Consider the following 23,909-nt stretch of genomic DNA (forward strand, 5'->3'; position numbering starts at 1 on the left):
CTGACCTAAGGAGAAAGACGTTACAACAGCTGTTTTCCAATACTGTAAGGGAAGGCAAATGGCACTAACAGAATTAGAGCAAGTACAGACAGGCAGAACATTTTGGGACAGTCCTCATGCACTTGGAGCAATCCTAGCTGGCTAGGATGGCAGCTGCATTCTGTGCTGTCTCCTCCACATGCTGGAACAGCTTTCTTAAATTCAGACTGATCAAAACCCATCTCGTTTTTGAAAAATCTGTGCTTTCTGCACCCAAGACCTGTGATACAGTCAGCTGCATCACCCACCAATCCTCAGGACCTGTGAGAGAAGCCAGGAACACAAGTGCTGGTGATGAAGCAGGGGAAGATAATGATCCCGAGCATTCAGAACCATTTACTGCCATTGCAATTCATAGGAACTGCAGCTGCTGATGCAGAAAAAAGAAACTGAGCAAGTACTTACAAGTATTTCTCCACATTGCCTAAAAAATTGGTTTTTATTGTAGCTACCTTCTCTTCAGCCTTTGTCCACCGAAACATTTTTTAGCCATTGGATTAAAAAAAACAGACAAAAACATGCTTCAAACAGCTTTTCATATGCCTTTTATGCATCTTCAGTAACGATTCTGAATTTATATTGCCAACTAAAAGAGAAAGCTGCAAAATATCCATCCTTTAAAAGCATCCCGAACCCAAATTTTATTCCCATGTTCTGTAGAACTCCCTCCCTTCCTCTCCTGTGCCTCAAGAGAAAAGACAAAGCAAACCCCCCAACTCTACGGCCTTGGAAAAACTGCTTGCTATATCAACTCTTGGAGCATTACTAAACATTTTTAGGTTACACTGTACAACAGTTTCTAAACAGCATCTATATCATGTGGACATTTGTTCAAAAACCTCTTATCCCCGCCTTGAAGGGTTCCACTATTTCCCCAACAGAGGAGCACACACACACTGTGCTATTCTATGTGGAGTGCCAGAGTAACCGAGGGAGGGGAGCCACGACCACGAAAACTCACTCCAGCGTAAGGGAACACGAGTGTCCCCTTTCCTTATTCATCATCCAGAGCTATGCACAGTGACTAAAATTACAGCTACACAAAGTCCCAAGTGCTGGTAGTGACACACCTGATTCTCAAACAGAGCTCTTCATGCATTTCAGGTGTTCACACTTGGCGAAGTGAGGTATCTAATGTATTTCACAGAGGTGGAGATACTAAGTCTGTACAGAACCCAAACTTGTTATCATCTCATCAATACTGTCTGCAAAAAGATACACAACTATTCCAAATCAAAACAGAAATGAGTATTTCTATGTCATGTTGCTGTTCTAGTTTTATATAGCTTGATGTGAAATTCCACAAAATTGCAGGTGTCCTTTTTGTCTTACTCATTTGGCATCTCCTAAATAGGAAAGATTAAAACTTTCAAAACCAAAAATTAAAAACTCGTTAATTGAACCTTATATTAAAGAGTCACAGTTCTTTGAAGGATAATTCATACATCTGCATCATTGTGATGATGAGCACTCAAATACATTAAGAATTTATGCACAATAGTTTTGCTAATAATATAGGCACATAGTGGCATGTAAACTACACATGGCAACTAGAACAGCAAAGGCACGATCTGGTTTGGTTTCTTTTTTTTTCTTTTTTTCCTACTTTTCAAGATGTTGGTTAATTAATTTACAAAGAAAAATATTCTATACTCCATGCAGAAGTATTACATTTGTATTTTACAGCACAAGACCATTACAAAACTGCTGTCATCTGATAAAATGGGTCATTTAAATAATAATAATTAAAAAAAATAGCAGCTCTTAGCACTGAGGAACTGAATTTCTGAATTAAAGGACAATACATGTTCTCATCTGTCAGGCTGAGAACATGTGAAATTCTCTATGTATCTTCTTGTCTACAAAAAGCACTGCCTCCACACTGAAAGTAGTTACACATTTTCTGGTTTGCTATTTTAACAGTTTTGTTTTTCCAGATGTCACCTAAGACCTCAAAAGTTAAGATGTCTGTAAAACTACGAGCTGCTCCTCTAATACAAAAATAGCTTTAAACACTGATACAACCAGGAACCTGACTGCAACTCTGACTTGAGCCTATTCAGATGTCTTTGTTCACGCCTGCAGTTAACTGTGTTAGTTCAAAGGGAATCACTCTAAGCACAACTGCTGTCTAATTGGGAGGCAGGAACAGTTTTAAAACAGAACACAGCCCTCAGCAATTTGAAGTTAAATCTAATGCAGTCATTTTAAAGTGGAATTTCCAAGAATATGACAGTTCTGCATTTCACATAGAAACATTAGGGTAAGTAGAAAACTTTAGTTTACAAATGAAAAAGATCTTTCTATTAAAAAAGACATTTCATGTAGTTACCTTAAATAGTTCTTATATGCACCATTCCACATTGTGGAAAAGCTGAAATATGCAGTCTGGACTCCACAAGTAAAGAAAAACAAAATTATATGTATCGGCACAAATACTTACATCTACATCTGTACAAAGTACAAAAGCTGACAACCCTGTCCCACTACTGCAGCACATTCAGCTGCTCTCCAACACACTTTCCTACATGACTGCAGTGAGCAACAGTGAGCTGGGAACTAAGTCTCAAGAGAGTGGTGCTAAAAAGTTCCAAACTGCTTTGTCAGTCTCTGAACAGAAGAATCAAAGTGTCAGTCCACTCAACACGCTCGCAGCTGGGAGGTCACTGCAACTGCACTCTGTATGCTCCTATTAGCAGCTTTACCTGCAAAAGCAAACAAAGGTTTCATTTCAGCATTGTTCATGTCTAACTACTGTGTTAAGCACTTATAATGTAGGAACATCACAATTGCTAGTGACTGAGAAAGAAAAAAAATTTACAAAGTCTTTCATAAAATCAGTTTATAGTACCCCTGCTGAGCTAACAATGGCTTGTAAATAGACTCCAGTAGAACAGAAGTGCATCAGGTGGTGTCTGAACAAGTCATCCCCAAATCTGAACTAGACAGAGACATATACTTCCATCTGAATACACCTTTTTCCCCTTAAGAAAAGAAAATCCAAAAAGCACAGTAAAATTTAAGAGTGTAACTTTCAAATCTGAAAATGTGGAAAATTTACTGATGTATCTTCCAACGATGCATCTTGCAACATGTAGTAGGGAGTATTGCCCAAGCCACCTGTAAATGCAACAGACTGTACAGACTATTTAAAAGCAGAGTGCATACCCTGGTAAATACTTCCAACACACAAGCAAAAACATCTCTATGCAAAAAAAAAAAAAGGACACTCCATGTATCCTTTAATTATTAAATTCACAATATAGATGGGGAAAATGTTTAGCTGTAACATTAGTTTATCCTGGTGCGTGAATTATTCTGACTGCAGCATAAAACATTTAATTACAAGAGAGCTAACCCTTGGCAATGTTCCTGAATTCTGGCAATGTCCCAGGGTGGAACTGTAACTGATGGGAACTGGGATGAGGAGGCAGTGGAAAATCCTTAGTTTTACATTTGCAACATACAACTATAAGGATTTAGATTACGGAAGAATTATTGTACAACTAAGTAACATGCACATTTAATTTTGAGAACATTTTGTACCTTGGCAGTAGGAGCGTCTGCCAACCGTATGAAAAGCTTGTTAGGACCTACAGTAGGACTGAAGGAATAAATAAAGTGACTATCCTAAAAGGAAGAAGAAAATGGACAAAGTTAATGGCAGGATATGGCTAAAAGAGCATTGTGAGAGGACTCATAGAACACAACATTTTCACCATGCATTTTTTTTGAAAGAACATTGTGTATACTGCAAAGAACCTTTGGTGCAACCACTGAGAAAACAAAGAAGACTTCAAATTGTGCATTTAATAGATTAAAAAAACCTCAGAAATTAAGCATTAGAACTATGAGGTAGGTTGTTAAAAAAATATTTAAGAACTTATTTGGGTCAAAAGAACGAGAGACTTAGGTGAATTTGAGAGTGACACAGCTTTAAATTCAGAACTCTCACCAGCCTGCTCAAACCTGCAGTTCTGAAGTCCTGGAACACATGGGCTGAGGTTGGAGGAGACCTCTCAAGGGCATCTAATCCAACCCACTGCTCAAACCTAGAAGGAGGCTGTCCAGCCTTTTAAGTCATAAATTTTTACGGAATCTAGTATGAGCAAGGTTTGTAGTCCTCTCCACATACAAAGAAAATTAAGTTTCATTTAAAAAAAAAACATGTGACCATAAAAAAATGCTTCATCCCAGTACTTGAAATCCAAATTACAGCACTGAGATTTCCCAGGCTGCTCCATGAAGATTCATGAAGAATTTATAAAGTAGTTTTACAGTCAGTTATACAAAAAGATTTACCAAAAATACAGGGAGCTGGAATTTGTCATTTAAAACCACAGCTTGCACACTGCATGGTCCACAAAGCCGAGCACTGACTTCTTTACCACAGAAATTTGCATGGAAAACAAAGAGAAGAAGTCCAGACCCTGAAAGGGAAAAGCAATTCAGTCACACCAATTTGAAATGAGATCTATTATTTAGAACTGCCTACACTGAACCTTTCTAGACAGTCTGGTACAAATATATGTATATATATTAAAAAATACTAGAAAAACCCTATTATATAGTATATACAAAACCCCAATGGATTTTCAAAGCAACATGCAAAAATCCCATTTCCCGAGCCAGTGGATCCAGAAAACAACTGACTTGGTCATTAAGTTAAGGTCTTTTGGCAGCAGAAATGATTTTATGTGGCTACTAGAAAGGAATGCAGAATTGAAACAGCAGTCCTCAGCACAGTTCACCTCTGTGGTTTCAGGTTTACCTACAGAGAGTTATGGAATTTAATGCGGTTTGGGTCTAGTCAAAGCGAACTGAGCCCAGTCAATTATAGATCCTTATGAACTGCACCAAAACTCAATAAGCAGCAACTTTAAATACCCACAAATGCCTCATTTTAATACATAAAAATTCTATAAAATACGATACTTATAATCCAAAACTGGAAGACTTACACTACAGCTCTGAACTACCAGAAAACTGGGCTGACACTCCACTTTCAGTCTTCATTTAAGTGGAATCTAACAGTCACACTAATGTATTACTTTGTGAAAAATCGGTATCAGTATATATTTCCCTGATATACTCAATAAAAATGACTCAGCTAAGCCAAGCAAGAGAGTATAGTATCTGAATTTCTGAAAGAATGAAGGTAAACCACTCCTTTCCTATAATGCCTGTCACTTAGCTAATGTAAGCCATGAACAGAAAGAAGCTGTGTATGTGGCAATTAAAAAAAAAAGCTTAAAAAAAAGATACACACAAACCCTACCCATGATACAAAGTATAATTGCTCTCCCTATGCTCCATGATCAGAGCATCCTTCATGTCATTTACTGCAATGTCGTACAAAAATAATTTTGCATAGTAGACTCTAAGACATACTTAGAATGCATTGTTTTACCTTTTTAAAACAAACAAAAACCCCACCACAACAAGAAGTCTCCTACCTTCTGGCACATTTTGTGGGGGTCTATAGTGAAAATCCGTGGAGAAGTCTGGCCCTTCACAGAGACGATGACAGGCAATTGGAAAGACTGGCTCCAGCAAAGCCAGACGAGCTTCGAAGTACTTCCTGATGGTATCTTCTGCTACTTTTGAGAGCCTGGAAGACCAAACAAGTGAGGTCTCTACTGCACACAGTAAACTCTTTCACCAGGCATAGACATAGTGAGAGATTCTAGACCACCTTTTTAGATTCCTGATTTTCAGGAGTGAATTCCTTCATCATTAGCATTTATGCACAGACGAACCCCAGATTCCAATGCTTTGTTACTAAAATATCAGCAATCTGTTTGTGAAATGCATTTATCAGGTCCACAAAAATAAAATGGTAATACAAATGCATAGCAGCAGATTAAAAAAAATTCCAACTAGCCACATATTTTGAAGGCTTTTTATGTAGAAAGATATCCCTTAAACATCAGTTTCTACCTGGTGGCTAAACAGAAACCAACCTGGCTGACTTATCAACCTGACTGTAAGTACGATGTAAAAATAAACAAGTCCTTGTATAATTTTACTGGCAATACTACTGGAAAAATGCAGTTCCCAGTTAAACTCTACAAATATCACAGTGAAAAAGTAGCAAGAAAATAGCCAAGTTAGGCTTTCTTGTTTTTTTGGGAGGTTGAGGAGGTGGGGGCAGTGAGCAGCCTAGCCTTCAGAGGAACCACATTAACCAACAGCATTTGGCACCCTTGCTCACAGGTTACTCAGTGATCCCCTTCAGAAAGCTGTTTGTCAGAAATGGGTTTTAAATCCTTGTGCACAGCAAAGGTCCCGACTATTGTAGCTTTATAGCTTTTATTCAGTTATTATTCAGAGCACAGTTTCCTGCCTTGCTAGCCAAGATTATCACCTGCAGAAACTAAAACTTAAGCGTTTACCTGGAAAGAAACCCCAGGAATTGCCATGCCAAAGCGAGCCTGGAAGTGCATGTAGCCTAGTTTCCAGTTGCTTGACAAAGTTGTATTAAACAGTCATCTTTTTTTGGTACACTGTCCTATTTTCCAGCAACCTGATTTAGAGGCATCCAAAACTAGAGACTACAGCCAAATCACGTCTCCTTAGATCTACGTAAGCCATTCTAAAATCTCGTGCATTTGTGACCACAGCATTCTGCAACGAGATCCGTAATTCAGTTTTTCTGTGCAAAAATATTCCTACACTTCAAAGCTATCACTAAATCATTTACTAGGAGGGCCTGCAGAACCTGTCTCATGATTTTGGGTTATTGTCTGTTGTTGTTTTCAGATTTTAAGCTTTCAATAATTTTATTTTCAGCTCCACTACTACTGTATTATCCTCCTTTTTGACTGACAAAAACCACTGAACTGGTATTTTCAGGTAATGAGTCTAGAAGCTTCCTCAATTGGCAAGAGCTGTGTTACTCCTTGTATAGTTCACATTACCACAGTAACACCCCATGGACATCACTTTGCAATTATCAATATTTAATTTCAACTGTCACTTCACTGGCAAAATTACATAGTCAAGGTCTTGCAAAACTCATTATTCAGATTAGATGAAATGGAAGGTGGCAGATGTTAAATAGGAAACAAACTGAAAAAAACATCAAATAGCGAATGAGTGACAAAGTGTCAATGAAGTGAACAGCAGGTACCAGATCACTTCTCTGCATGCTTGCTGTTGCCTTCAAAACCTTAACTCACAAATCACAATTTTCTTCCCTAGGGAAAAACCAGCATACTCCATTTATCCACTTCAGCTGCCCCTGCTCACTTTAACAAGCTTTCTATGCTTGAAAAATTATTATTAGTTTTTATGCTTTTAGCACTTTTTTTCCATTTAGCCTCGTACAAGAAGAAAACATTTCCTATAGTGTTCACCTGCTCAGGACAAAAATTTGATGCAGTGATTTACAATACCTCAGACAACCTTTACATGGCATTAAAAACTTTCACAATGCTTTCCTCCCAGTATGAAACTGGATCAGAACACATTACTTCAGTAAAAATCATGAGCACAAAATCTAGCTGGAAACCAGTCACTACTGGTGCACCCCTGAAGTCAGTACTGGGTCCAGTCCCATTTAAAATCTTCATTAATGACCTGGATGAGGGGGCAGGGCACCTCAGCATGTCTGCAGATGAGACAGACCTGGCACTCCTGGGACCTTCTGGTGTATCTCTGTCATCCACAGGAGACCTCAACAGGTTGGACAAATGGGCTGACAGGAACCTCGTTATGTTCATCACGGAGCAGTGCAAAGTCCTGCCCCAGGTACCAGGACATGCTGGGAATCACCCAGCTGGAAAGCAGCCTGGCAATAAATGACCTGGTGGACACAAGGCTGAACTTGAGCCAGCAATCTGCTCTTGCTGCAAAGGCAGCCAACAGCATCCTGGGCTGCATTAGGCAGAGCATTGCCACAGGTCACAGGACGGGATCCTTTCCCCTAACTCGGCACCGGGGAGATCACACCTTGAGTACTGTGTCCAGTTCCAGGTTCCTCACCACATGAGAGATGTACTGGAGAGAGACCAACAAAAGGTCACAGAGATGATAAAGGGACTGGAGCATCTCTCCTAACAGTAAAGACTGAGAAAGTTGGGACTGTTCAGCCTGAAGAAGAGAAGGCTCAAGGGATCTTAGGAACTCCTTTATGAAATTACAGAATCATAAAAACACAGAATGGCTGAGGCTCGAAGGGACCTCTGGAAGTCATCTAGTCCACTGTCTCTGGTCAATCAGGGCCACCAAGAGCTAATTGCCCAGGACCCTGCCTAGATGGTTTTTGAAAGTTTCCAAGCATGGAGACCTGATAACCCCTCTGGGCAGCCTGTGACAGTGCTCTATCACACTCAACAGTAAAAATGTGTTTCCTGATGCTCAGAGGAAGCCTCCTGTGTTTCAGTTTGTGCCCACAGCCCCTTGTCCAGTCACTGGGCACTACTGATAAGAGCCCGACTCTGTCCCATTTGCCCTGTCACTTCAGGTGTTTTTTGATACACACACATTGACCATTACAAGGCAGTTTCTGTCCAGATAGATTTAAGACATCAGCTGAGGGAAACACAAGAGATCAGAGCCAGAAAACAGCCAGGGCTCTCTAAACACTAAAAGAGAATGAGCTTGAACTTCAAACTACTTGATAGATTATTTCATACTATGGCGATGAATCACTAGGATTAAATCACTATGAAATAAGAGAAGAATCTTGCACTGAAACAGTGTTCTTCCAGCACTAACTATGCATTCATGGCAAAATCTCACCTGCTGCAGAAGTCCTGAGACCCTGCCTGAGTCTTCTCCAAGTTTATAGATTGTTGGTTTTGATTTTCTACCCTGATACAGTAACTACCAGTATTCTTCCAAACTGATATTTAAAGAGCGTCCTCCTTCTCTTTGTCTCAGTTTAGCTCAGTTATTTTTACATGACCATACGACATCAACACTTCACGTATCACATACGCTGCACTGCTCTTCAGTCATTCTGCTGCATGACAAAAGATTTTTATTTCCATCATCTACTGGCATGAAAGCTTTATCCCTGGCACTCTCAGTGCACAGCTGATTTTGAAAGGTCCAGCATCACCCCAACTATCTGCACTGATTTTTCAGTGGTTTTGTTTGGTGTTTGTTTGATTTTTTCCTATGCTTTCTAGCAAGGTATTTTATTTGGCATGCCCTACTAAGAGTTTACATTCAACTGTCCAGTGCTTATACACTTCTTAGTTTCCATGATTGATGTATTTCTAGTTTAAGGAATCTTTTACTTCTAGTAATTACCTTTTCCTCCTTTCCATCTTTTTACTCAGTGTTTGAGCAAGTGTATGCTGATTCTGGTAGTTCACATAATTTTAATTTCATGTGATTTATTAGTTAGCTTTCTGCCCAAATCAGATCTGTTTTCTTTCCTGAAATTTTCCCCTCTTCCTTGTAACTTCAACCAAAACTATGACATGTCTAAGTGTTACAAACTTCAAAGTAGTTTACTCACGTTTCCAAATGGCTCCTGAGCTGTTCATACACCAGTATGTTATTACATTGTTTAGCATAATGCATCGCATTGTTCTGATGCTTTGACAAAATGTTACAATCTGCTCCGCTTTCAATCATAAGCCGCACGATATCAGAATTCCCTCTTTTACAAGCCTGTGTAGAAAGGGAGAAGGTGGAAGGATAGAAAACAATGACAAATCCCTGTCAGAACACAGCATAATGTGATGATAAGCAGAACCACAGAAATTAATTAAGTCCAAAATTAGTTACAATCCAGAAGACAAGTTTAGGTAGTTGGTCTCTGAATGGTAACAGAACCAGAAACTCAGGAACACACTCCATAATTATTTTATCTTTATCCAGACAATATGACACACCTGATCCACAGAAGCAGCAATGATCAGGACTACCAGTGGACATAATTAGGAAAAAAAAAATAAATAGATAAAGCAAGCCCCAAAACTTCTGTGTAAACATGCAATCTGCTGGAGTTCAGCAACTGTAAATTTCGTTGCAATTGTTTACCTGAATAAATATGTTTCTGCAGAACTATTCAGAATGACTAAAGTAACATTTCCAAGTGCCTGTTTCTAGACACCTCAGTTCAAATGGTATTTCGGGTGTGCAGTAAATTAACAGAATTTGCCCCAGATCATTATTTAGCTATGTTAGACAGTCACTGTTATCCACTGCTTAAGTGTCCAAGGCTGTTCTCTGTGATTTACACCAAGAATTTCAGGGTATGTCAACCAAAGACTTAACAAAAGCATAAGGAAATCTAAAAAAGTGTTACTTAGAAGAATGCAAACACATGCTCTTGGTCTCTTGCTTTCAAACGCTTCACTCAGACAAATTAGGGAAAGTCACAAGTGATACAACTTTCTATCTCTGTAAGGCCTTTCAGAAGTTAACTTCTGAAATTTGTTTCTACTCTGAACTTTTATTTGTGCCTTCAATCCATAATCTTCCATTAATAAACCAACCCACTTACCTCCCTCAAACCAAAGAAACCACAAAAATCCCACACCACCTCACAGAAAGAAATTAAGTGCCAAGACTTCCTCCCCTCCTCTTAAAAAGTATGATCCAACTCCTAACATTAGAGTGTAATAAACACATTGATATGTTTATCCACACAGGGCCAAACTTGTTCCATAAATTACTGGAAATGAAGATCCTATTCCCTGTGTAGCAAAACAAATATCCACAGTAAGTGGCTGCCAATTACAAAGCATGTACAGCTGTGCATCAAATCCTAACAAAACCTTTAAAAACAATGAAGGTCAAAACTGAGGTTCATGGAGGGAGCCAAATTAAGAAGAGATTTTGGACTGAAGTGGCCGAGGAAACCACAAGTGTGATGTTGTTTTCTTTAGAGCAAATGTGAAATCCCCACAGTTCTTAAGCCTCGCAGAGAGTAGAAGAGAAACAATACCACATTGTCTGGACAGAAAAGCTTTTGTAACTCATCTGCAAACAAACTGCATAAATAGCCTACATATAAATACAGCAAGTTTATCCAAAGGGGAACTTTGGTAAAATTATTTGATATAAAGAAAAAATTATTAAGAGAACAGGTTGTTTTAAGAGTCTTAGAATTTTCCCATTACAACAAAACAAAAAAAATTTCCTTTGTGACCGGGGGAAGAGGTGCAGAACAGGCAGTGGGAAGGAGACTGAAAACCAGCTATTTTATTCCTGGCTTGCAATGAAACGACAAGTGTCAATCACAGCAACACCCAAGGGAAAGATTTTCCTTTCTGGACTTTTTCTCTTCCTGCTGACAATCTGATTATCTCAGTTTAAAGACCACATCTGCATTTCTTTGAGCCAAACAACAGAAGAAGAAGATGAGCCACAGTTAGCACTGCATGCTTGACAGCATCTACATTTATTGTTTAGATATTACAGTACATGTAAAAAAAAAAAGGATTAAAGAAACGCTGCTTGGAGTATTGTTATTTCAAATGTAGTATGTTCCCTAATTGAACTCTACAAATATGTTTTTATGTTTTATTAGTTTGCCAAAAGTATTTACAATTAAACTGTGTCAAGACAAACACTGAATTTACCTTCATTAAGGCAGTTTCACCACTGCTCTGCCGTGTGTTCACATACGCCCCAGCTTCCAGAAGAATAGCTACTGTTGTTAAAAAATTCTGAAAAGAAAACCAACCCAAAACCAAAAGACAAGTAAGTAAAAAATATTCTGGTTTTGTTTCAGAGTATAAAATGACATTTACTTAAAATCCACCCCTAAAATTCAAAACACAAGTCATTACACAATTAACACTTTTCTCTCCCATGGCTAATAAAGAACAATTTAGACTCAGGCAAGTAGGATAACTGTAAATATTCACAATTCTTACTTTTTTCTAAACCCTGCAATAATGAACATTATAGGAAGAAAGCAGTGTGTTTGCATTAGTCACCAAACTGGAATCAAGCTTCCTTCTGGCCTTCTATATACTGTACGTGGGAAAGCACACAAACCAACCTGAACAGAGGAGAACACCTGTGAACCTTTAACTTACTATGATTTTACTAGTTTAGCTGGTCTTAGTTTGAGAAGACCTTGCCACTGTGTCCATTGCCCAACTTTTAAACAGTAAACCCTACTTAATCAGAGATCTTCTCTTTAAGACTTCCCAGTTTGGATCCTGTGTAGCCAGAGAACATAACAAGCAATTCTAACACAAGGACTTCAACTCCCATGACAGACTAAAGTTCAAAGAGATCCTTTGCCTCCACTTTTCCTCCTATGATATTCTCTACTCAGGGTAGGGTTTGTGATCAGAACTTATTTACACTACAGTAACCACAGCTGTTGAAATCATGCATTTAAGGTCACCCCGCTGTATCTTGCTAACTAGTTCTAGGCATCATCAAAAGGAAATAAATTGTGTCCCACCTTTAAACATAAGTAAAAGAGCCAAGAACCACAAATATGACAACAACCAGGCCAACCTTTTCAACTGCATGTATCAATGCTGTTGTTCCATTTTTCTGTCTGCCATTAACTTTAGCTCCTTTCCTGATTAGGATCCGCAGAAGGTCATCATGCCCACCAGCAGCAGCAAGCATTACTAGGGTCATTCCATTTGAGTCCTGTAACAAGAATCATTGCCATTAAAAAAAAAATAATAAAAAAAAAAATCAAATACTTCAAGAAAAACCAAAGCTGCAAGACAAGAACTGCAAGCGTGCCAACAGGTTTCCCAAAGATTTCACTCCCTGGCGGAAGAATTCACACATGCATGGCTGCCAGACACTGACAAACTATCACCTCTCACTTCTCTGGTCCAGAGGTCTCAGTCTGATCTCCATCATCTGCAAAATTTGTAACGTTCTGGGGACCAGAACAAGAAGGAGGAAAACCGGAACAAACCAGGAAGTCAGGCAGTAAGGTATTTGAGGGTGGGCATGACAGCAAGACAGTGGGGAATAAAAATCAGCAGCCACTGGAAAAAAAAACCACTATGGCTCAAATCAGTTGCTACCACTACAGAGTTTCTTGATTTTACTAGAGTATAAGTATAAAGACACTTCTGTGAGTGGCCAGCCTCCACACTCCTTCCTGCATTTTCCACCAGACACCGCAATTCAAAGAACACATGCTTGCCTCAGTAGTTCATTTGGCATCTTTTCTACTATACTACAGAAGCCTTAGCATAATGCAGAGTTCTCAAAACGCTACACAATACAACTACACGAGATCATCAGTGAAAATACTGGTATCAGAGATTTTAATACTAAAAAATGGAACTGCAGTACTATTTCACAGGAAAATAGATCCTTGAAAAGAAAATCCAGTAAGAACACAGATGATGCGATGGCAAACTGGAAGAAAATTAATTATGGAGTGAAGTGGTCCCAGTGTGCCAGACAGAACTTTCAGGTTTTTGGGGGGTTTTTTTTAGAATTTTTTTTTCCTCCACATATAATGTTTTACATATTTTAGCCACTTGACCTAATGGTTATCATTCCTTATAGCATGCAAAGTTTCACATTTAATATTCAGTTAAACGCAGTGGGCAAATAGGCCGCAAATCCAGTTATTGTGACAGTTCTATCAAACTTGATTTTTTTCTTTGGAAGACATGGATAACAAATACTGAAGCCTCTAAGTCTGTACTGCCTTTTGTCAGCTTGTGCTTTTATCAAGGTGAGATACAACACCAAAGGGGAAAGCTTTTCAAACAAATCAAAATTTGTACTCTTCCCTCCCGCTCCAATACTTCTTTTGCTGAAAAATTACCTCCTGATCCAGATTATATTCTTCATTTGAAGAAAGTGCCATTTTCACTGTCATGTAATCTCCACTTTTAACAGCATCCCTCAGGAGAGCTAGAAAATAAATTCAATGCACTTATAGGATATTTCCCTTTGAAATGTCAGCTAAGAAACACTCCTTTCTCCCAGCAAATACTCACTGCTTGATATTGGTTCCGTTAATACGTGATTCTCATCTTCTCCATCAAGATGCTTCTGGAATTCTTCTAGTGTCAGCCATTCTAACTGCATGTCCATACCCAAACTCAGGACTTGTTGCTTGCCATCTATCATGTATTTGATTTTATGGATGAAAAAAAAAAGTAAAATAAGTAACATAACTTGTAAATTTCCAAACCATTGCTTGCCATTGCTTCAATGATCAGCAGCTTAACCTGCTATTACTGCTTTTCCATTCAATCATGATTATCAAAGGTAGAGTTACCTAGTTTTCCTCAGTTCATCCTCACCAGAGTAGTGAAGGAATTTATCCTGAATAAAGTAATCTAGTTTTTCTGAGATCAAGAGCAGTAACACTTATGTTCCATTATACTATTAAGAATACAAATACAATCTAGACATTTTTCTGTGTGTATCAAATAATTCAGTTCTGGTGAAAAGACTTTTGCTTCATAAAATAAAAGCAGAATTCCTTGTTTCTGGTGTGTGTGTTACAAAACTATACAATATCCACCCTCATAGAAGTAAAAGGAGAATGTCCTGAAGTGTTGTTACCTTCTCTCTTTTAAAGCACTTACTTTTTAGGCTCTTCTGTTCTTTTCTGCTTTTTTCTTCTTTTTCAGACTCTTTTCTTTGAGATTTTTCTTTACTTTCCATTTTCTTTACTTCTTTCTCCTGATATTGAGAACAGATATCAAATTTCAGTGGTAGAAAAAAAATGGAAAATAAACTTTCACCACTCCAACAATAAAATATATTTACAATTAATACTACTGAAACCTGTATGCAACAGACTTGTGGACATTCCTAAGAAAATAATTAAATAGGTGAGTGAGGAATTAAGTCTGTGAAGGCTTCCTCCCTAAGAGAAGAGGTGTTATATCCAGCACAAAACAACTTCAATTAATATTTTTACACAGCCGTGCAAGGTTGCTCTATGGCATGAGGTGCAGGTATGGCAAAAACAGCATTTTGAAGGAAATTCAAAATGATGAACTTTTCATTTGTTTCAAATACCGAACCTGAATAAAATGTAATTATTTCAAACTATTTAACAATTTTGTATCACCAAATCCAAAGCAGTTCTGACAAAACCGACTTGAACCTCAACTGAAAAAACTTGAAATCTGGACACAAAAGGTGCTAAATTTTCCAATTTACACATACAGAATGTTATAGCAACAGTAATTTGTGAAAACGACACTCAGAAAAATCCACTCAAACTCATCCACACAGAAGTTCAAGCTTAGCAATACCTAATATCACAGAAAAAAATTATTGTAGATACATAATCAAATTTGCCAAAATAGGGTTCAAGCGCCTCTACTAAAGTTTGCCTTTCTCCTCCTGTAATCATCTCTCTCCATTCAGACAGAAAATTCAACTGCAGAGTAGGCAGGACAAGGCTCCTTGGCATGGCTTTGTATCGGCCTCCAACCCTAACCTGGAATAACACTGGCTTTCTGAAAAACTGTCCCAAAAGAAGTCCACACAAGAACTACGGACTGTATTCATCATTAAATGCTACCATTTCTCTGACATAGGAAAAAACCTTAATCAAAATACATTAGTTTCATGTATCATAATGTATTAGCAGAGCTGAGACATTTAATTGTCTTTCTTGCCACCTCCCTTTCCTCCACCAAACCTCAGCTTCTGATCCCTCACATGATTAACTAGTAACACAGAGAGCTGCTAATCCTGGCAAATGCTAAGTATTTAGGAGGAAACCTGTAACTTACTAAAGGGACTACTGGATATTCACTACAGTGGGGCTGGTAAAATCAGTAATCCTGAATTGTAGTCTAAATTTCTAATAAACGATCAGATGCACAACATACACATTTATTTTTGGAGGTAAATCAAATTAAAAGAAGGGTTCAGCATGCAAACTGATTCTAAACAGAGAATACTGTGCTATAAATTGACATGATGGTGGTTCTACAAGCAGAGTTACACAAGAAAAGGCAGGTAGCTGAAACATACACGATGCTTTTATTTGAAAAGAATAATCTGCTTGGGCCAACAATGTAGTGAACAAAAAAACCTCCAGAACACTCCACCAAACCTACCCATATAAGTCCACAGCTGCCCCAGAGAGTAACTAACCAGTTACAGAAAACAGTGTTTAAGCTTCCTAAACTCAAAAAAGGCAAAGAGCAGAATGCCTTCCCTGTTTCCTTGGTACCTTGGAGCATGACCTTCCGTGGAGCGTGACCACGAGAAAAGCATACAGACAACCCACTGAGAGTGCTGGCTGAAGAGCCATAAGTAAACCCACTTTCATCTGCTGTTATGTTCAGGGTGACGGGATTTTTATACTACTGGTAAATAGAACAGAACAGAATTCCAAAGATTGATCTGATTATCTTCTCTGATACAAATGCTATAGCCTTGAACAATGAGTAAAATACTTGGGTAATAAAGGGCCATACCATTTCAGGTAATAAAATTACCTTCTGAAACTGGGCTATACCTCATAGTACTTGTTTGTTTTCAAGAGCTTTCACCACTAAGACCCTGCAAAAACACTCTTCTGTGTAGCTCTACTCTGAGATTATGCCATGGAATTCTCTATCCCCAAATGAACTTACTTATGTTAAAGGTGGCCTACTCCATACACACAATCATAAGCAGAGGACTGCTGTTGAACCCACAGAAGAAACTTCCCACCACAGAATCGTGGCCTCAGAAGAGGGATATAATCCATTAAGTATCAAGAAGTTTTGGCTGCAATCCTCTTAAATCAGAACAAGTTTTCTCTGAGCTGCCAATGTTTTATGAACTGCAAACTGTATTAGAACAGTCTGAAGCAGCTGTAAGGAGTTATATTCCCTGTATTAAATAAGGAAAAAAAATAGTATGGTATTTGCTTACCTCATTTCTTACAACAGGTAAAGCATTTCTAATTCTTATGAAACTGTGTCATGAAACTAAGCATTTTCTACAAGCACTCCAGGAATTCTGACACAAGACTGCTGCACAATTATCTGAAGTCTTGGTTTTAGAAGCGATTTCAGCACTCCAGTTCTCAGCTAGGTACCTACTGCATAAGGTGTAATGAAATGGCTGGTGTCTGAGAGAGATCAAATGTGTGTTTCAGCTCAAAGGTGCACTTTGAGCGGTGCTGAATGGACTGTTGCTCAAGACTGTATCTTTTACTACACAAGCAGAAAAAAGTGAAACTGAGGCAACTGTTGAAGGTGGGCAGGAACAAAGCTAAAAACAACAGCATGCTTTGGAAGAACAGTAGATTTCATTCTAAGAATGCATAACAAACAGGAGAAAGTTATCCCTTCCTATTTAAATACACCCTTCTTTCCTAAAGCATTCCCCTTTAATAGCATTCCGAATCCAGAAATTCTTTGGTCTCTCATGCATTATGCAGTGGGCATTTCTTTAGTTTCATGCAGCTCAATACCTTTCCAATTTGTACTTCTGTCTTTGCCATCCTGAACAGTCACTGTTTGAGGTATTTGTACCTCAAAGTTGATTGATTTTATCCTCAACACCCACCCTAATACCTTAATATTGCTTACCTCCCCAGGTGAATCAATGGTCTTGCACACCCTTTCATCAGCACTTAATTTCACACCCTTCTGCACTGGTGAAGGAGCAGGTGACACTTTTTCCAACTCGCCCGGTACTTTTTCTTGACTTGTTTGTTTTTTGTGCATGCTTTTTTTCTCCAAATAAGTATCCTGAATTTCCACTTTTCCACCTTCCTCTCTAGAGTCTTCTTTCTGATTTTTTTTCTTTTTTGTTTTAACCTTAACATCAATACTATCATCTTCATTACTTGCTGATCCATCAAGCTGCCTATCAGCAATGGCATCTTTTTCATCACTTTCTTGTTCCAATCTCTCTTCCCTGCTTATCACCTTTTGCTTCTCATCTTTATTTTCAAAATTTAAGTCTGAGTTTTCATTATCAGTTCCTTGAGAAAATGTATCACCTAGAGTACCTGATTCTGAGTCAAACTGAACATCTCCATGTTTTTCCCTCGGTGATCTTTTATTTTCTTTATAATCTTCTTTAGCTTTTATTTTTAAATCTTTAACTTCACCTTTTTTTTTCTTGGTTTCTTTAGTATCTTCTTTCCTTTGCTTCTTTAGGTCCTTTGAGTCCTCCTTGGTTTCTAAAGTCCTTTTTTTTGGTTTTGAATCAAAAACCAAAGCATCTGAGGAATTTTCACATTCTGTTCTGGGTTTATCTTTGAGTTTTGCTGACTTTGACTTTTTCTTCTTCAGGTCATCTGGACTTCTATCCTCTACATCTTTTGACTTCTTCTTTTTCTTCTTTGGTGAAACATCATCTTTTGTTTCACTTTGCCAGTCACTGTCAGATTCTGCTTCAAATATATCATCGTTTAGAGACAGTTTCTAAAAGGTAAAGAAAAAAAAATATTTCTTTTCCCAATAAACTATCATTTTGGTGCAAAGTCTACAAAACTGGTAGCGGTCATGTTTGGGAAAAGTAAATTTTTAAGCACTTTAATCTTTTGGTCACTGCCACGATCATTCCTCATTGCCAAATTGCAAAGTTCATAAATACAATTCTAGCTTACTTGACCAAGTTACATTACTAACTGCTTGGATAAGAATGAACACATGAACAAGTCAAGTACAATCAATTATACATCCAATAACCAGATTCCAGAAGAGAACTAAATCTGACCCATTTTACACCAAAAAATATTTAATATGATCCTGTAAAATTTACCTCTAAGTTTCCCAGAAGCAGGGTATCATTTTTCAAAAATGATCCTTACGCTTCTTTTTCAAACCGACTGAGCAGTTAAAAATGAGAAAAGAAAAAGCCATATACTGTTTTCTTGCAACTAATTTTTCTGTATTCCTTTCTTACCAAACTTAAATGATAACATGTAAAAATTCATCTATCTGCTACAGAAAGCAAGAGGGTGACGGGAGCAGTGCGCTCAGCTTCACTGACAAGACAATATCCTTGTGGGTAGGGAAAAGGGGTTATTCACATTGTCAATAACAAACTAGAATGGCCATACATCCTTTATATAGTCCCATTAAAAACGGAAATAAAGTTTGGATGGATTCAGAGTCTACAAGCAAACTTGTCAGTTAAGAAAAATCCCTACCAGAGAACAGCAATAACATTAAGTTTCACAAGAAACAAAATCGTTTCAGATGAAAGAGAATCCTTAAGTCTTGTTAATTCCACATTTCAAATGTTTTCCCTTTTCCGTCCTCCCATTAGCAGAGCCTAGACAGTGAATACATCTTCAGTGTAAGATACTGAAAGGTGAAACACACCTGTATGTCTTTTTTAACAGGTTTAGGCTTATTGTCCACAAATTTTTTTCTGAATTCAAGCAGCACTTCTTTGCAGTCTTCCAAATGAACCTCTGGTTCCCAAGTATCATCATCAGAGGTATAACCTTTCCACCGTACTTTATAGAGAACTTTACCCTGTAAGAAAAAAACCACAACATTTAATACAAATACAGCATAGTATTGCATCAGCTACTTAATTCTTGGGGACCTTTGTGGATATATCATTTTGTGTATATGGAAAGCCATGTGATGGGAGTTCAACCCAATGCTGAGATAAGAATTCCCAGAATTATTTCCACCTGCACCACATACTGAACTAAGAAGTCTGTAAAGTGTTTCTGTAGTTGGAGCAGTTTTATCCAAAATACTTGTAATATCTAACATTTGTTTAGAACCATAGCTATAATGTACATCACAAATTCCTGGCCATTTTATCAAAATGGACTGTCTGACACTTATGAAACTATTCTTTTTAAAGTTTTAATATGTATTCTATTTATATTTCAAGCTTGAATTGCTCTTCTGCTGAAGAACTTGATATAAAACAATAAGATTTCTAATGAATTAACACCATTCACTTAGTTCTATATTGGAACTCATAATTTATACTTGTAATCAATTCCATTTTTTATAAACTGAAACACCAACAATTCGGAAAAAGAGCAAACCACCAATAAGATCAAATTACACATAGACAAAAATCTGAGTGTGTGCATCTCAGAGGAGCTAATTACAAAGATTTTGGTAAAAGATTACATACAAAAAGCCGAGACCAATTGTTTCAACAGTATTTAACTTCACTGAGGAATAAAATTGCACCTTTTAGTCTCTCTGTACTTTTTTCTCCTAGATTAGAACGTATTTTACCGTTAAAAATAAATTTATTAGCAAATGTACTGAAAAAAGTGCCTTTGGAGAGGCAAAACAGCAGTATTGCTTTCTTTCAAACATGGAGTGATAATGCTCTGAAAGACCTTACACTGCTAACCAAGTCTGTAAAAAAAAGACTCAAAAGAACTGCCATTTGGCACTTACTGTTAAATGTATATCCATATACCCATACATTTTTTGCCTGAGCATCAGTAACCTTTGACCAAGCGTATATACAAGTCATTAAACTTCACCAATCAGCTCTACTTCCAATCTTCTGTATTTTGTTTCACAGACATATAAATAAATAGCCTATATTCAGACACATTAGTTAAATACTTAAAATTTAGCAAAATGCCCTCTCAAAGCAGGACTAACTAGATCAGGCTGCTCAGAAATCTGCCCAGTCAGTGTATCTATTCAGGTTTCCCCATATTCCAGCTTGTGTCCACCGTCTCTCTCATCCTTTCACTCTGTGCCTCTGACAAGGATCTCACGATCTCCCTTGATTCTTCTCTTCTTACGGCAAAGCAAACCCAGCTTTTAGCTCCCTAACTGTTTTCATAATCCTCCTCTCCAGCATGCCCATGTCTCTTCTGTCCTGGGGTGCTCAGAACTTGACACAGTAAACCAGGTGCTTTGATTAGAGAGGAAGCACCATCTCCCTCAATCTTCTGGCTACATTCTCGGATGCTGCTGGCCTTCTCTGCTGCAAGAACTGCTGACTCACGTTCAGCTTACTTGTCTGTTGGTACTCCCAGCTCCTTTCCTTCAAATCTTCTTCTTAGCCAGCTGGACTCTCACCTCTAGCCCTGGGGCACAGGGTTATTCATCTCAGATGCAGGACTTCTGTTAGCTGCAGAGTTACTGTTACACCCTTGCAACTCAGGTACAAAATGAGGTAGAAGTTCCTTTTCAATTAATTGAGAAAGCTGGATAAAATGAAGTCTAATAGAAACATAACACTGTTTGGCTGCTGAATGACTCTGCATTCCATACATGGAGAGTGATACAAAAATGCAGCTTAAATGAAGACAGGATATTAATTATCACACTAAAGATACATAGGCAGCCTTACACTCGCCTATCAACATTATTTTACTCAATATTGTTATTTTTCCCTCTATTTCACTTAGAAATAATAGAACACTTTCAAGCATTTCTATACTGCTGTAGCTTCTATGTGAACTAGTGATGGGCTAGAACCAACTCCTATGGAAAGGGGTACCACCATGCCATTAAACAGCAGAGTTAAGGTTACCCATTTCCACTGGAGAATATCACAATTTGCTCTGGAGCCTGTTGTTTTAGTGTAACTGTGGTGCAGTATGAAGAGCTTTCTAGATATACTAAGAAAATACATTTTCAAACTTTCATTGCTTGTTCTCTTAAGTAGGACATGTTAATGTTTTATTTATCCACAGGTCTGACTCCCCAGCCCAATCCCAACCCAGGAGTGCAGTCTCTCATCCTACCACTACTACAAGGTTCAGCAAAACCAGGACTGTGCCTGAAAAGTGTATCTCCATACAGTGCTCTGTATGGAGCTCCTGTCACTGTGACACAGGAACACACTGATGCTGCACTGGACAATGGCCAACCCAGTCTACCTGCTTGGACTTCATGTCAGACTTGGGAATCTGCAAGCTGGGAACCACTACTCTAAAGCAGGTTATGTAATACATACTCCACCGAAGGGTAACACACAGCTTTTCCCAGCCATTTTGGAAGTTAGAACGGGCATGAGTTACTGCCTTGTCCTGTACTTCTGACGCACAGTAACACAGGACCCATTGCAGGGCAATGGAGAGAGGACCTGATGCATTTGGAGCTCATACCACAAAACCACAATCAACACAGGCTGAGTGAACCTTGTTGCACTGAACCAGCTCGGAAACTTCCACTTGGAAAACCATGGAAGCAAGACACCCTTTCACCAGCAAATGCCAAAGACATCTTCAAGAGATGGCACTTGATGTATTCTGGTATTCTTTAAAAGTCTGTGGAATCATATGCCTCACCACCACCTAAACCTACAGATTTTAGGTTCCATCGCTGGGAGGGGGGCAAAGGAAAAGAAAAAAACGAATCCTCTTATTTTCAAGCCTGACTTATGCTGACCAACACTTCATACAGGTAAAGCTATAAATATTGTATTACCCCAGAAGCATAACATTCTTAAACCATCAACATATTTCAGCCAAGGTACATCACATAACTCATAATAACACCACAAACATCTCAGAAATTACTGATCTGAAGATCCTCCAATCTAAGGGTTTCAAAACTCTGATGTTTTAGACAAAATAGGCAGAATTTTATAGCATCGTGTACCTCACTGAACCCTAAAATAAAAATAATAAATTAGTTAAAATAAAAATTTTTCAGACACAAAATCTTAAAAAAACCCCTGTATATTAATTATTTTTTCTATTTGAGGGTTAGGAAATTTTTTAAGAACTTCAACCAGTCTAGGTTGCTTTCAAAGAAAGAAATGAAGGTCTGGTATTTCTGTTTAAACAATGCAAAGATACTACAACCAGTTATTTTAATTGATAGAAGTCTCTCTTATTTTAGGAGGTCTTCACGCGTTTTGTAACCCAGTGAACAAGATCTCACTGAACCTATCTTGAAACCATCTCTAAATTCTCCTTTGTATTCAATCTTGTCCATGTCTGCTCTCAAACATTCACATCAAAACACTACTGCAGTTCAGCCGTAAAAGCCAAGAGCAATTTAACAATGGAAACAAAAATAAAAAACAAAAATAGTAAAGGTACAGCTTTGGCTGAGGAGACTGAATCTGGAGTAAGGGGCAAAGAGCTTCTTTGCAAAAGCTGTGCACAACGAGTTTTAGATTACAATTGTAACGGGTTACTTCTTTCGCGTGGTTTCCGCCCAGTGTCAGAGATCCGCGCACTCACCCCCTCGGTCTTCACGTCAAGGATCTTCTCCACCTCGAACACGTCCTCGTCCTCGACGTCCTCCTCCTCCTCCTCTTCGCTCGCTCCGCCGCCAGACTTCCCGCCGGCACCCGCCGCTTTGCCCACCCCGCTGCCGTCTTCCTCCCCGTCCTCCTCATCCTCGGCCGCCGCGGCCGCTGCCGTCTCCTCCTCTCCGTCCGCCCTCTCCATCCTGGCCGCCGCCTGGGCTCCGCTCCCGCCCGCCGCCGCCGCCGCCGCCATTTTGGGCCGCGTTTCAAGCGACAACGACGCAGAGCAGCTGCGACATCCCCGGCCGCGCTGGGGGAGGGCGGGGCCTCGGCCGTCGCAGCCAATCGTCGCGCCGACAGCCCGTGACGCACGGGGGCGGGGCCCCGCGCCCAGAGGCCCTCGCGCCCCCTGCGCTGCGGCAGACGGGCGGGACGGGAACGGGAGAGCCTGAGGGGCGGGGCTGGACGGGACCTGAGGGATCTTGCAGTTCCAACGGCTCCTGCTGTGGGACAGGGGAGAACTTCCGGTACACCGGGTTGCTCAGAGCTCCATCCTGGCCTTGAATACTTCCAGGAGTGGGGCATCCACAGCTTTCCTGGGCAGCCTGTTCCAGTGCCTCACCACCTTCACAGCAAAGAATTTCTTCCTAATGTCTAATTTAAATCTCTCCTCTTTAGTTTAAAACCATTCCCCTTTGCCCTATCTCCCCGTGTAAAAACGTCACTCTTCTCTTTTCTATACTCCCCCTTTAGGTACTGGAAGGTGCTGTGAGCTCTCCCCGGAGCCCTCTTTTCTCCAGGCTGAACAGACTCAGCTCTCTCAGCCTGTCTTC

General features: G+C 39.1%; 1 protein-coding gene across 1 annotated transcript; it reads right to left on the reverse strand.

The window, feature by feature from the left end:
* Nucleotides 1–447: 447 nt before the first annotated feature.
* On the reverse strand, nt 448–23,377 carry MPHOSPH8 (M-phase phosphoprotein 8). The gene is made up of 13 exons (XM_027719236.2): nt 23,069–23,377; nt 19,254–19,409; nt 17,505–18,347; nt 14,544–14,640; nt 13,947–14,072; nt 13,772–13,860; nt 12,481–12,621; nt 11,586–11,672; nt 9,512–9,666; nt 5,496–5,650; nt 4,342–4,469; nt 3,586–3,669; nt 448–2,744 (listed from the first exon to the last, which is right to left on the reverse strand). The coding sequence occupies exons 1-13, from the start codon at nt 23,327–23,329 to the stop codon at nt 2,703–2,705; spliced, it is 2,364 nt and encodes a 787-aa protein (XP_027575037.1). The 5' UTR covers nt 23,330–23,377; the 3' UTR covers nt 448–2,702.
* Nucleotides 23,378–23,909: the final 532 nt, after the last annotated feature.

This window comes from Pipra filicauda, unplaced genomic scaffold (assembly GCF_003945595.2).
Source record: "Pipra filicauda isolate LSUMZ 115617 unplaced genomic scaffold, ASM394559v2 scaffold346_size766342_pilon, whole genome shotgun sequence".
Classification (NCBI taxonomy): Eukaryota; Metazoa; Chordata; class Aves; order Passeriformes; family Pipridae; genus Pipra; species Pipra filicauda.